The sequence below is a fragment of the Sceloporus undulatus genome, chromosome 5 (genome assembly GCF_019175285.1).
Source record: "Sceloporus undulatus isolate JIND9_A2432 ecotype Alabama chromosome 5, SceUnd_v1.1, whole genome shotgun sequence".
Lineage (NCBI taxonomy): Eukaryota > Metazoa > Chordata > Lepidosauria > Squamata > Phrynosomatidae > Sceloporus > Sceloporus undulatus.
Window position 1 is genome coordinate 35090009 of NC_056526.1, and position 14052 is coordinate 35104060.

General features: G+C 42.6%; 1 protein-coding gene across 1 annotated transcript; it reads right to left on the reverse strand.

Annotated features, from left to right (window-relative positions):
- Window positions 1-466: 466 nt before the first annotated feature.
- Window positions 467-14043, reverse strand: ANKRD54 (ankyrin repeat domain 54). The gene is made up of 8 exons (XM_042467606.1): window positions 13417-14043; window positions 11475-11522; window positions 9325-9423; window positions 7279-7350; window positions 5638-5685; window positions 5400-5524; window positions 3833-3940; window positions 467-2546 (listed from the first exon to the last, which is right to left on the reverse strand). Exons 1-8 carry the CDS (start codon window positions 13655-13657, stop codon window positions 2472-2474), a joined length of 816 nt encoding a protein of 271 aa, XP_042323540.1. The 5' UTR covers window positions 13658-14043; the 3' UTR covers window positions 467-2471.
- Between the last annotated feature and the right edge of the window lie 9 nt (window positions 14044-14052).

Here is a 14052-nt window from a genome sequence, read left to right on the forward strand (position 1 = left end):
AATATGAGGACAATTCTCTAACACTAACTCTGTTATTTCCCCCAATAGCAATGATTAATGTTTTCGCCTGCTGCACACTACAAGAGCTCAACTCAAAAATCTGATTTAGTTAGACAGCCTCGCTATTTCCCAGGTACAGCACACGTAAGTGGCTGCCAGCAAAGCAGCAGGGGGTAGCAGAGACACATTGATTTTTATAGAGTCCTCGGCAAGTCTATTAAGAGTCAGGAGTTCGCGACAATGGGAATTTGAGCCACATATACAAGACAGAGACAGCAAATTACATCAGGTCTACAAGCTGCCTCGGCCTTGGAGCTCAAAGCAACAAGATGCTGTCATCTTTCATTTCACTGCTGTTCGTACAAGTGAAGAAACTCCTGAGTCCACCTCCAGGCAGAGACAAGAAAGGGGGGGGGGCATGGGGAGAGAAAATGGCAGGCAATAGAAGTATCCAAAGACACACAGAAAGCAGACAACATTTTACTGAAATTTACAATTACAAAGTTCATATTGCCTCCTGCCCTGCTTGCACACTGGAATAAAGTTCTTGGCATTCAACACAGTGACAGCTCAGGCAAGGTCAGTCAACTTCGTCTCAAACTTTCTTCCAAGTATCTGGACTCTTATTTGGACTGATGCAATTTTGCTTGTGAAATCCAAGATATGAATCCAGTTATTCTTGTCTGTCACAAAAGCAACACACTTTTTTAAAAAAGTCATAATAACCTACCAGTCTCAAGGTCCTAAAACAGTCTCGTATTTCAATGATAAAAGGAATAGACCACTGACTCCTGAGAAAGTATTTGCTAAATACACCGACATCATTCTTCTAGTGACCGTGGATTGGCTGAAGTCAAAACATGATGCTAGGCATCAACAAGATCCTTGTAGGCTTTCAGTGTAACGGGTCAGCATGTAGCAGGCATTTGTATCTTTGTATAAGCGGAGTCCTTGATGTCTCACAGTGTGCAAAGGCCATGAAATAAATATTTTTCTTCGTAATTTTAGCATCACAAACAAGCATTCTTTCTAACTGTGACACAAATGAGACAAATATTCAAAGCCTGCTCTCAACCAAAGCCAGCAATCATGGTGGCATGAAGTACAGTGGAAGGACTGCCTCAAAAGGTGGTGGAGCTTCCTTGGAGTTCTTTAAACAGAGGTTGGAAGACCATCTCTCAGGAACACTTTTGTTATGTATTCCTGCTATGCTGGCTTTTTGCTGTAATAAATGAAATACAATGTATTCCTGCATGGAAGGGCACCACATTACCACCACACAATAGGAGGGTTTCAACAGAGGAAGGAACTCCCTAATATATGATTAACTTTATGGAGGAACAGAGGGAGTTCAGAAAAAAGACTGGTATGTGTTTAGATTGCATGAATCCTAACAGACTGTACAGATGAGGACTAATGGCCCTTGTGATCCCTTTCAACTCTATGATTCTATGATCATTTGTCTAAGGCAAAAGCTCATTCACGCTGCCCTTCCCTTAGAATTTACACCTGATGCTAAATGGATACTAAAACATACCTTGTCTCTGCAACAAACCATGTTACCCCTATAATCCTTGGGCCTGCACTCCCCCCACTTCCTTTCTCAAGTGTGTAGGGAGAGCATTTAAAGGAGATTCATGATTGGACTCAGTCCAATTTCCTTGATGGGATGATCACTGGACCTTAAGAATTTTTTTATGATACAACAGCTACTTTGATCTGTGCAACAAACAGGCAGATGCAAAGATAAATTTAACTCTCTTCTCCAGTATTCTGAATATGAGCAGCTTTGACAGAGTTCTCTTCTGACCCACACGTATGAATCAAAATGCAGTATGGGGCAGAACAGCTGAGATGCAGAAGTTAAGAATCTCAAAGAAATGCTGATGCCAGGGAAATGGTAGAGATTAATGCACTTTTTCTTAGCTGTGGGCGCAGCTAGCTTTGTTGGCTGGGCCCTTCAGCCCATTCTCAGGTTAAAATATGCCCCATGTTAAAAATCAAGGATATAAAGGTTCTAAAAATGCTCAACAATTCCTGTGCTTAACTACTGGGGGGATTAAAGGCAGATAAGCCATGTGAAATAATTCATCCTAGAGGTACGGCTTTCCCCCATGTGCTGAAAACACATTGGAACTGGTACATGTGGGACCTGGCAGTATCCTTAAAATTCAGCAGCTCCTCTTTAAACATTAAAACAGCAGTCCAGATGCATATCCCCCCCTGCCCTACCCCCCCAAAAGACAAAGAAAAGAGGCCACTGTGTCCAAGGTCAGAGCCTCTCCCTGAACCTCTTGCCCCCAATGAAGAGTCTGAGGCAGTGACAATGCCCCAACAATCTCAGGCAGTTCGGTGGGGATCCTGGAGGAAAACCATGCTTGGTAGAGGCAGCAGTAGACCTGTGGTCTTGCAGAAGACCTTTGGCTGCTCTTCTTCCTCCCTTTGACTCAGAGAACAGTGGAAAAAGCCGATTACCTCTTCTCTATCTTCTGCTTCTGCAAACTGAGTGAAGTAAAGCTAGCAAGGAGGTCGGTAACCTCATCCACCTGCCAGAGAAATAATACAATATGGTAAAGAAACCAAAACAGACTCTGAATAGGAATAGGAACCCTATAAGTAGCTAGGGATGGATTTCAGGTGCAAAGGCATGAAGACCTTGTTGCAGCAACAACAACAACAAAAACAGCCCCCCCGCTCCAGAGCTATGATCACTCCATATTATGCCAAAGGTGAAATATTGATATTGCTTTTATTTATATTATTGGAGGAAGCCAGCTGCAGATACAATTCCAGCACTGTATTAATCATATGTGAGCCAATCTGCTGGTACATCACTCCTATTGTAAGAGGGATAGGCAATTCCAAAAGATCTTTGGATTGTATCCACTGCATTTTATACTCCAATCTCCAAAGCAAGCATTTCACTGTACCCAAGGTAAAAAGGATGATGTTGATGGATGCCATCCTTAAATGTTCACTTCACTACAAGGCATAGGTTAGGCTGCTTTAAGGGGGTTAAAAAAACCCTACTTGGCCCTGAATATAACAAACCACCTTAGACATATTGTACACCAAAGTGAAGTTAAGTAGCTGTGACACCAAACATATACTAGCAGTGGAAAAACCTGTCATCTTGTGAAGTGCTATAAAGGCTCACACTGCAAAAACAATATTCTATAATTCTTACTGTGATTAATTGATATTCAGCAAGTTCTGCCAAGTTATCAAATGGTGCATTATGCAACAGAGAAATACAGTGAAACACATATTGAGGGGCAAACTCTTAGCTGAGGAGTATGTCGGAAATGCCCCTCTTTGTGAGCAGAAGCTTCTCTGATGGTCAGTCTCACTGCCATGGTATACTCTACTTGCAGTGTTATGTGGGTAGCGTGGGCCACCACAGTCGTATGCTGGGGGGGGGGGCTTGGATCTCCAACAGCTTATCCCCCTCCACCATTCTCCTGACATACTAGCATCCACCTAAAGTGGCATGACCTTGGGCTTGGATCTGAAGCACTGTATCCCCCTCATTGTTCTGACACACCCCTAAACAGGCCTCCTACTTATACCACCCCAGTCATACCACCCCTGCAGCTGGTAAAGTTTAATTCCCCCCTACTGGTTTTAATGAAAAGAAAATATTAAAGCACACCAGAACAAAATCCAGCAAAAAGTTTTCCCAATCCTAAACATGGCCCATTGCAAGAAGAACTTGGCAGGGCTTTGGATGCAGTAGACCAGATGCTGCAGATTTCCACACATACCCCACCCCACATGGGTGAGGAAGACTGCTCTGTTCATGAAAGATACAAAGTCCTCTGTGGTTACTCACTTGTTCTTTTGTACTAGTCATCTGTAGCCTTGTGCAAAGGTCATCCAGCTGTTCCCGCTGTTCATGGTGCCCAAGGCGGTTGAGGTATTCCCGCAACATCTGAATGATCTGAATTAAACAGGATGAGAAAGGTGTGGTCTGCTATATTTAAGGAAGAACTCCCAATCTCCCACCCAGAAAATTGAAGCATACCTGTATATATAAAAAAGGTTTTGGGGAAGTTTTATAAAAGTAAAATGGAGATAAACATTTCTAACAAAATATTAGAACAAAGAAGCAGGAAATGTGATGCTAAATAGAGCCAGATACCCTTGTTTTTCTACAGGAATACAAAACAACTATATATTTTATATATACTTGCATTCTTTGGGGCTGTAGGTAGTCTGCCGACAATTTAACATTTTGGATTACAATTTTCAGAATTCTCCAGCTAGCATGACCATCAGCCTCATGAATTATCACCTCCCTGGTGCCATTTGAAACATAATATATCCCACACTGTGTTTTAAAAAAAACCATCCTTGTTTTGTGTACTTTGAACATCACATGAATCAGCCAAATTTTCTTTACTTACTCTGATATTGGTTTATTTGTAATTATTTTGATTCTGGAGCTCATAATGCAAAAAAGAAATATTTCCAAGTTCTGTATTTATAATTGCTTTGTATATTGTCTCAGAAGACAAAAGGAATGCCAGAGTAAGTATGGATACTAACGGGTTTTTTTAATCTAAGAATCGTTATTGTTATGTCAAATGTGCAGCTCTGAATCATATACAAAGATAGGGTGGGAAATGGAAAATCTCTGTGGCTTAAACAATTGACTCTGCTCCAAGCTTATCCACTCTGATGGGCAGCAGCTCTCCAGGATTTCAGGCAGAAGCTTTTCCCAACATTTGCTAACCTGATCTTTTGAACTGGAAGTGCTATGGGATTGAAGCTTTCATGCAAAGAATGTGTTCTGTCACTGAGCTTCATTCTGCTCCAGATATAAAGAGTTGTGTATGCTTGTTATGGATAATAATAACTGTAAATTAGCTCCAGCTTTTCTTAAAAAATATCTAAACTGGCTACCATAACCAACTTGTGCAGTGAAGAATTTTGCAAGTAAATTCTGTGTTGTGAAGTCAAAGGTTTTCACGGCCAGCATCCATAGTTTTTTTGTGGGTTTTTTGGGCTATGTGGCCATGTTCTAGCAGAGTTTATTCCTGATGTTTCGCCAGCATCTGTGGCTGGCATCTTCCAAGAATGCCAGCCACAGATGCTGGCGAAATGTCAGGAATAAACTTCTATAGAACATGGCCACATAGCCCAAAAATCCCACAAAAAATTCTGTGTTATCTGGGGGAAAAATAACCTAAGCTTTATCCAGCTTTAACTTTGCCAGGGTCTGCATCTAGTCAAGAGGGAGCAGATTCAGAGCCTTCATTTCCATGCTCACTCTTCACCAAGCTGCCCAAATCCTTTTGTTCTTTGCTTTCCTTTTCTTTACCTATTTTTATTTCTTTCAATGTCTAGCTCGTTCACCCACAATCCAAACAGTGCCAAAATGAGAAATCTCCCCTCACCTGCTTTACTTCGAGACGCACTGCTTCTAGGCTCTGCGAGAGTCCCTCCTGCAAGATGTTCAGCTTGGACTTGGCCAAATGCAAAGGGGTTCTTCCAGCTCGATCCAAGGCATCTACTCGAGCTCCTGGAAGATGTGCATATACATGAAGAAAGTTGTGGGGTTAAAGAGGCCAGGCCCCTAGGAAACTATAAAAAGAAGAGAAAGCAGCTTTATAATTTGCCTAGAGGAAGCATTACCTCCACGAAGCAGTGTGGTGATGACAGGAACATGGTTCGTGCAGGCAGCTGGGGAGGGAAAATAGGAGACATAAAACTAAGTTGTGCTCTATAATAAAACAGTAGGGAAGAATGCTGCCTTTACGATAAAACATGACCCCCTCTCATGATAGCCTAATGATTAAGAATGTAAACTGAGAAATCCACATTTCAAATTCTTTTGCCACAAAGTACTAGATGGCTTTAAACAAACCAATACTGTCTCAACCTCACCAATCTCTATCTATGAAACGGGGATAATAATACTGCAGACAGGATTACAGAGATCACACATCTACAATGTTTTAAACACAAGACATGTCTCATATAAATGGAAGTATTACTAATGACTGAAAGCAGGCTGTGGCCAGAGTTTCATATCTAATGGTCCCATTAGACCATTGTCTAATTGATTAATTAATGAAAATCATTCATTTGCATAATTTTCCATGCACATAAATCAGCAATTTGCTTTTTAAGATAGCCAGTGGAATACAATATGTTCCAAAAAGGATGTTGACAAGCTGGAGCATGTCCAGAAGAGGACAACCAAAATGGTGAAGGGTCTAGAAATCATTAGGGAGCTGGTTACGTTCAGTCTGGAGAAGAAATGGTTAAGAGGTGATATGACAGCCCTGTTTAAGTATTTGAAGGGGTGTCATACTGAGGATGGAGCAAGTTTGTTTTCTGCACCTCCAGAGAGTAGGACCCGTAGCAAAGGATTCAAACTAGAGGAAAAGAGATTCCACCTCAACATGAGGAAGAACTTCCTGACAGTAAGAGCTGTATGACAGTGGAACAAACTTCCATGGAGGATGGTGGAGTCTCCTTCCTTAGAGGTCTTTAAACAGAAGCTGGATGGCCATCTGCTGGGGGTGCTTTGATTGTGAATTCTTGCATGGCAGGGAGTTGGACTAGATGGCCCTTGTGGTCTCTTCCAACTCTATTATTCTATTCTATGATTCAATCCTCAGTAACTCAGTGATATCCTTGCAGGTATAATACTTCCAGATTAAGATTCCAGATAAGAGCTGGTGTGCCTCTAGCCCAAGGACCAGGGCAGCCTATAAGGGTTCCCTATCCTGACTACAAGCTTCTTTTCCTATTATTTCCAATCTGCGATTGGAGATAAGGGGCTATTTAAAGCTCAGAAAACTGTTGAGTAGAAGTGTCATATTGGTGTGAATATTGGACTCTTAAATTCAATGCCCTCCACGCATATTATCATAGTAAATGTGATCCTAAGCCTGAAAAGCAGCATTGGGATTCCAATACTGCTAGTGGTTGAGCCAAAGAGACAGTATTTTGTGTAAAACCACCTAGTGAGTTCATGGGTGTGATGAAATTTGAGTCCAGACCTCATGGACTACAACTAACACTGTTAGACATTAGCCTACAGCCAGGAGAATGCTACCTGTATTCATCAAATTTCTTACAGCTTTCTGTTGTTGCAATAAATACTCAAATTAAGGCATCCCATTGCATCCCTGCCCTTTCCCCTGAACTCACAGCTTGCTACTGTGACTTAAAGGAGGAATAAGAAAGGAAAGAAATAGGCAAGGTACTCTATAGTCAAGGTTAGAGTAAAAGGTGATTATTGCATTCCAGGTGGTTGATGCTCACCCAAATGCAGGGGAGTGTTTCCTAGTCCATCTCGCTGGTTTGGATCAGCTCCATGGTCCAAGAGCAACTGCACTAAAACACAAACACAAATTCAACTCAAGTTTGTCCATAATTCTGAGCACAGAAACTTCACCCAACAAAAATGGGCCTGCCAAAGTTCTAAGCTCAAGTTCTTTATAGAAGGGCTTTCGCTCAGCCCCACCATCCTCACAGCCTCATCTGGTGAAGACACAGGAGATATGATGATGATGATGATTATTATTAATATCCTGCCCCCTTTGCATTCAGGCAATCGGGGCGGCTTACAGTATAAAAAATATTATGCAAATGATACCCCCCAACCCTCCCTCCCTCCCTCAAAATAGAATTAAACATTTTACACTTTACAACATGTTAAAAAATAAATGACAAATTAAAAAATAGATAAAAACAAACAAACAACAATAGACAAGCAAACAGCAAATGGGATAGATCCATTACTTTCTCTCTTTGGTAGCTGGGCGTCTAGTCTGGAAAATCCATGTTGGTGGCTGCTCCGAGGCTATGGAACTATCTCCCAAAAGAAGTCTGACTGGGCCCTTCTCTGCTTTCTTTTCACCAGAAGTTCAAAGACCTTTTTATCTAACCAGGCTTTCAGTTTTTAACTGGCTAGGACTGAAAGGCTTTTTAAATAGCTGTGCTGTGATGATTATGACTAACATGGCTATATCTTTTAATTCTATTATTATTATGCTTCGACTGTGTTTTTAACTGATTTAAATTAATGATTTAATTAGACAGTTTGTTTAATGGTTTTTAAACTACTACACTAAGTCTAGCTATGTTTTAACTTATACTGTAAGCTTCCCTGACTCCCACTTTGGGAAACAGGAGTGAAATCAATCAAATCAAATCTGTAACATCTAATTCTACAGTAGATAATAATTGAAAATGGCTAATTCAAAGGTGATGGCTCGACTACCCTCACTCATATCACATTTACTCCTCTACAAAATACTTTAGAGCAGGAATGAGATAATAAATAATAATAATAATAATAATAAAATAAAATTTATTTATATCCTGCCTCTCTACAAAGTGCAATTGGGGTAGCTGTGGTTCCCCACTTCTTGTGGGGTTCCAACTCCCATCATTCCCTGTCTACATGACAAATTGTTAGGGAACATATTTTCAAGCAGTCATTCTCAGACTTTGATCCTCCAGATGTTTTGGACTTCAGCTCCCAGAATCCCTGATCATTGGCCAGGTTGGGTTAGGCTTCTGGGAGCTGATGTCCAAAACATAGAGGAACAACGTCTGAGAACCACTGCTTTAGAGAAACTGAGACTCCCACGAGAAGATACTTCCTTTGTGCCTGTTGAAACTGTTATGTATGTAAGTGGAGCAGAAGAGGCTACTTTATGATTTAATACTGTCAGTGTTTTATCTGACTGGAGGAGCTTTTGGAGTTTTCAAAGTGCTTTTCCCATTCCTGCTTTCTTAAGCTACTTTAAGCCAATTTAGGGGAATGTGTGGTCCTCCAAGTGCTTTTGGAGCAGACTTCCCATGATTCTTCATCATTGGTTATGCTGGGCAATGCTGACAGGAACTGCAGTTCAACAACATCTGGAGAGCCACACATTCCCCACAGAAGCTTTAACTAAATGTTTCAGAGATTCCATTCTAAGCCTCAAAAAAATAAATAAAATAACTACAACCACTTCCTAGACTGTTCTAAAATAATGGACCCTTGCCAATCCTACACAACATCATAATTTTAGAAAGTGTGCTCCAAAAGAGTGTCACTGTGCAGCACATTACTCCAAGCACCAGTTTCTTCCTACAGTCAGGAGCAATGTCAGGCCTGAGTTAAATATGGGGAAAGAGACCTTGTGCTTTAGAGAAAATAGCTTTTTAAGAAGAATAAAAAACAAACAAAACAAACAGCTTCATTTACATACTGCTTCATACCGAACTAGCAGTGTAAGCGGTTTACAACTGTAAGCTAATTGATCAGGATACTGTCCCCAGATGTCAGAGGTTCCACTTCATTTTGATAGGGCTCACCAATATGATCGTTTCCATTGCAGGAAGCAAAGTGCAGTGCCGTTCGACCTTTGTCATCAGCCGCACAGGGGTCTGCCCCATCTTCCAGGAGCTGCTGCACTGGTACCACCAAAGAAAACAAAAGAGTGAATTTAACAGAGTTGAGGTTTTCTGTGGATTACAACTCCTTACCAGAACCATAGCTAAAGATGCAGTAAGTTCTGGCATGTGTTCCCAAGACAGACATTTAGTACTAAAGCTCCATGGACAGCAGGCTTCTTCAGTTAACAATTATTAATAAGTAACTAATTACTTATTAATTGATTAATTGTGCATAAATTGATTAATTAAGTTGAAGTGAAATAGCAGAGGTAATACAGTATGTTAAAAAAGAATGCTGCTATTGTTATTTCCAATGCAGGTAATGAGGACCAGCAATGGTACCGCTAATAAACTGTTCCCTAATTAAACATATTTTCTGACCCACTCATTATTGCCTACCTTCCTTATGCAAGATGGTTTGGGGGACGGGAATAGGAGAAACAAGGCCCTCTCTGTTAGTCCATGGACATCCTTCTTTACCATGTAGTGGGGAATTCCAGGAAGTGTGGGAAGCAGCTGCCTATACCTGCAATGTCTAGAATGTCTTGATAATAAAGGAATTGGATAACCTTGGTATTATAGCAGGTGTGGATTGCTGCCTCTCACACATCCCAGATTGTGGTAAAGGAAGGTACACTATAAAAATAATGTCACACTCAGAAGAACAAGTAATATGTTACTTCAGTACTTGGTGCAATGAAAAGAATAATGTGCTCTGATCTCAGTGAGTAATAACATGACAAGTTACTTCTGATCAGAAAAAACAATAAAAACATAGGGCCCATACAGACAGGCCTCGGGTCACTTTGGAAGAATGCTGTTTAAATGGTGCATGCGTCCTAAGAGGCTGGAAGCTGCACCAAAGCCACACTCCAGTACTTATGACTACAGCATGGCTTTGGTGTGGCTTCTAGACTCTTAGGGCGCATGCATCATTTAAACAGCATACCTCCAAAGTGACTCAAAGCAGTTTTATTTTGGCCTGTCTATATGGGGCCATACACATGTATAATGCACATTTGTTGTTGCTGTGTGCCTTCAAGTAGTTTTTGACTTATGGCAATCCTATAATAGGATTTTCTTGGCAAGATTTATTCAGAGTGGATTTGCTTTTGCCTTCCACAGGTTGAGACACTGTGACTTGCTCAAGTGGGTTTCCATGGCTGAGCAGGGATTTGAACCATGGCCTCCAGAGTAATAGTCCAATGTTCAAACCACTACAGCATGCTGATTCTCTAATACTCATTTCATCATTGCTGTGTGCCTTCAAGTCACTTCTGACTTATGGCAACCCCAAAGCAACACTATCATGGGGTTTTCTTGGTTTAATTTGTTTGGGATTGGGTGCACTTTCTCTGAAGCAGAGAAAGTGTGACTTGCAAAAGGTTTTCATGGTCTTGTAGGCTTTCATGGCCAAGCAGGGATTTGAACCCTGGTCTCCCAGTGTCCTAGTCCAACACTCAAACCATTACACCATGCTAGCTCTCTAATACATGTTTACTGAGACCCAGATCAATTTCAGATGAGTAATAGCCTTCCTCCCCACTGTTTGTAGCCATGTCTAAAACCAGCATTCTTGTAAATATACTTCATACTTGCAGTGCAATTTCTTTATCAGGATCTGGAACCTCGGGATATTATCTCCCAGCCATTGCCACATACATTTTACTTTCTTGATCTGATTATTCTTTTGATGCAAAACAAAATCATCATAGGATGCCTTCTGTTCAAATATATTTCATGGCACAATCCAGGCAGAGTTAAGCACAAATTCTTACAATGTCAGTTGGGGAGTGGTGGCAACAGTGAATATTTGACATAGCTAATAAACTGGTATGTTGGTGATGCAATCTGCACCTCTCCAACCTTCTGGACAACAACAAAACCATGACTGGCAAATGTCACAAAGAACAGCATTTTAAAACGGAAGGCTGCCATTAACAACATTATCTTTAATATGCAGAAAACTATTCTTACCTTACTATTGTAATGTACATATTCCTCCACTGGAACTTATGTAGAGGAAAACATATGGAAATACATGTTACACTTCTATTATGCAGTCTTACCTGTTTCCAAATCATTAGAATTGGCAGCATCTCTCAATCTTTTCAGAGCTATGGAAAAACAGAGGTGTTTTTGTTTGCCTACTGGAATAAGAATGAGCCAACAAGAACAATTTAACAACAAGTGCGTTATCAGACTTATCTCCTACTTACCTGTTGCACACAGATCTAGACAGTACCAAGCCAATTGTTCAAAGAGGCTGCTAGGCATAGATTAGCAAGAGCTCCAAAGAGGTGCACAGAGACCTTGCTCCCAACAGACATTTGGGCTTTCATGCTTTCATTTTAAAGATGGAAGGCCTTATCTTAAAGATGGAAGCCCTTTGGAATAAGCTGCCCACTGAGCTCCGCTCATCTACCACCCTGGCCCAATTTAGGAAGGATCTCAAGACCTTCCTATTCCAGCAAGCATTCCCCGAATAAATATCCTGTGGGCCTCCCTCCTCTTCCATGGCCATGAGGTTGGGCTATAGGGGCTTTTATTTATTTGTTATTGTGTTTTATGGTTTTAATTTTGTTCTGTATTGTATGTATTTTAATCTTGCTGTTAGCCGCCCTGATCCCTGGAAGGGCGGGATAAAAATAAAAATTTTATTATTATTATTACTATTCCTAAATGCATGCAGGCTTTCTCTTTGGCAAACTTTAATGTTCTCCCCCCTAACGTATTAGATGGAAGCTACAAAAAAAATTCCCCTGAAAAACAGATGAAAGCCCAATAATAATTTTGTAGAGTCCATTTCACTGTTATCAAAGAGCTAGGAAAGATGGAACATATTCAATTCTACTTTATACTTTTTCCTACGGGCAGATTCCCAGAGTCTCTTTTGACTATTTGCCCCATGACTCTAGTATGTCAGCTAATGAACAAAGTTTTAAAATTTCATTATTGTTAATAGTTTACTTATAACGGCACACCATCTCTAAATCTTAGGGCATAGGTAAGAACCATGAGACCCTCGGATGTTGCTGGACTGCACCTCCCAGCATCCCTAGCAGCACGGCCAATGGTGAGGAATGCCAGGAGCTACAGCCTGACGACATGCCATTCTAACCTCTGTCTTAGAGGCAGTGCTTTTGAAACAAAGTACTATCTATGCCCAAAACACATCACAGAAATAAACCAGTTTGAGAGGGCTTTAGCTGCCCTGGCTCACTGCTAGGCAATCCTGGGAATCGTAATTTATTGTGGCACCAGAGTTCTCTGACAGCGAAGGCTAAATGTCTGACAAAAGTATAGTTCCCAGAAGTCCTTGGCATTGACCCAGGGCAGTTAAAGCTGTCTCAAACTGGATTGTTTCTGCAGTGTGTACTTGGGCCTATGTTTACTTGGGCATAAACCCCACAGAGTACTCACTGCAGGGAGTATGTTTGGGGGTGAGCCCCCATTTGAGCACATCTAGGGGTTTCCTTGGGAGAAAAACATGCGCCAGACTAGGCTGCTGGGTGCCCTTCCTACTCTCTTTCCCTGCCATAATCCTCCAGGCTCCATGAGGCTCAGAGACACACTAGAGAGGCAGGCAAAGGGATCTTGCAGCACCTTTGAGACTAACTGAAAGATGGCTCTGAGGAAACAGGCCCAGGCCTAAAAAAGCTCATGCTGCCAATTGCTATCTTTTCATTTTCTTTCTTTAGCTTCCATTCAGTTGGTCTCAAAGGTGCTCCAAGGTCCCTTTGCAGAATGATCTCCCAGACACAACGTGGTGAGGGCCTTGGCTTCTACCATTGGAGATGAGCCCTAAAAGTACCAACCCCGGGGTCCCACAGGATGGAGCCACAGCACTTTAAAGCGGTCTCAAACCGCATTATCCCCGCAGTGTAGGTGTCTCCATTCTGGGCTATGTAGCGCTATGGCTCCCTCTACTCTAAAGCACCAACCCCGGGGTCACGCACAAGGCAGAGCGAGGGCGCTTTCGATGTCCCCGCAGTGCAGCTGCGCCCTCACCGTGGCTCTCCTTGCCCAAGGGCCCCGCTCTGCGGTGGAGCCTGGTGAGGCGGCGCCGGCGGTGGCCCAGGATCTTGCAGACGCGGGGCTGGCGCTGCCAGGGCAGCTGCAGGTAGCCCACGAAGGACGGGTCCGGAGCCTCCGGAGCGGCACGCAAGGCGGCTCCCAGCCCGGACAAGGAGAAGACATTCGCCGCCGAGGCAGCATCCGCCGCGGGGCCTGGCTCTCCGCCTTCCATCATCACCGCAGCCTCTGCTTCTTCTTCGCCTCACCGCCAAAACCCAACTGCGCCTGCGCGCCCTGGAGGTGGGAGCACGCCCCGTAACCATAGGAACCGGTTCTGGGATCCAATCAGGAGCGCCGTTGAGGGCTCCGCGGAGCCAATCAGCGAAGCCGGGGCCTGCACCACCAAAGAGGTACGGAAGAATGACAGAAGAATGTCAACGCGGGCTCTCCTTCGACGTCGCTCCTCCCTCTTCTCAGCCATTGGGGCGAAGAGGAGGCACACTGTCTCCGCCTCAGGGAAAGGCAAGGGCCAAACCTCCTCTGAGCAAATCTGGCCGAGGAAACCCTGTCGTAGGTCCTCCAAAAGCGACGTCAAGGGCACACAACAACATGGTGTCCATATTAATATTA

What these genes read in the sequence shown, in the direction of transcription:
- ANKRD54 (XM_042467606.1), bottom strand. Translation starts at nt 13,657, where the DNA reads ATGATGGAAGGCGGAGAGCCAGGCCCCGCGGCGGATGCTGCCTCGGCG. An exon ending in CTTGGGCAAGGAGAGCCACG is followed by an intron (nt 11,523 to 13,416) that starts GTGAGGGCGCAG and finishes GTTTTTCCATAG; the next exon opens with CTCTGAAAAGATTGAGAGAT. An exon ending in CAATGGAAACGATCATATTG is followed by an intron (nt 7,351 to 9,324) that starts GTGAGCCCTATC and finishes TTTGTGTTTTAG; the next exon opens with TGCAGTTGCTCTTGGACCAT.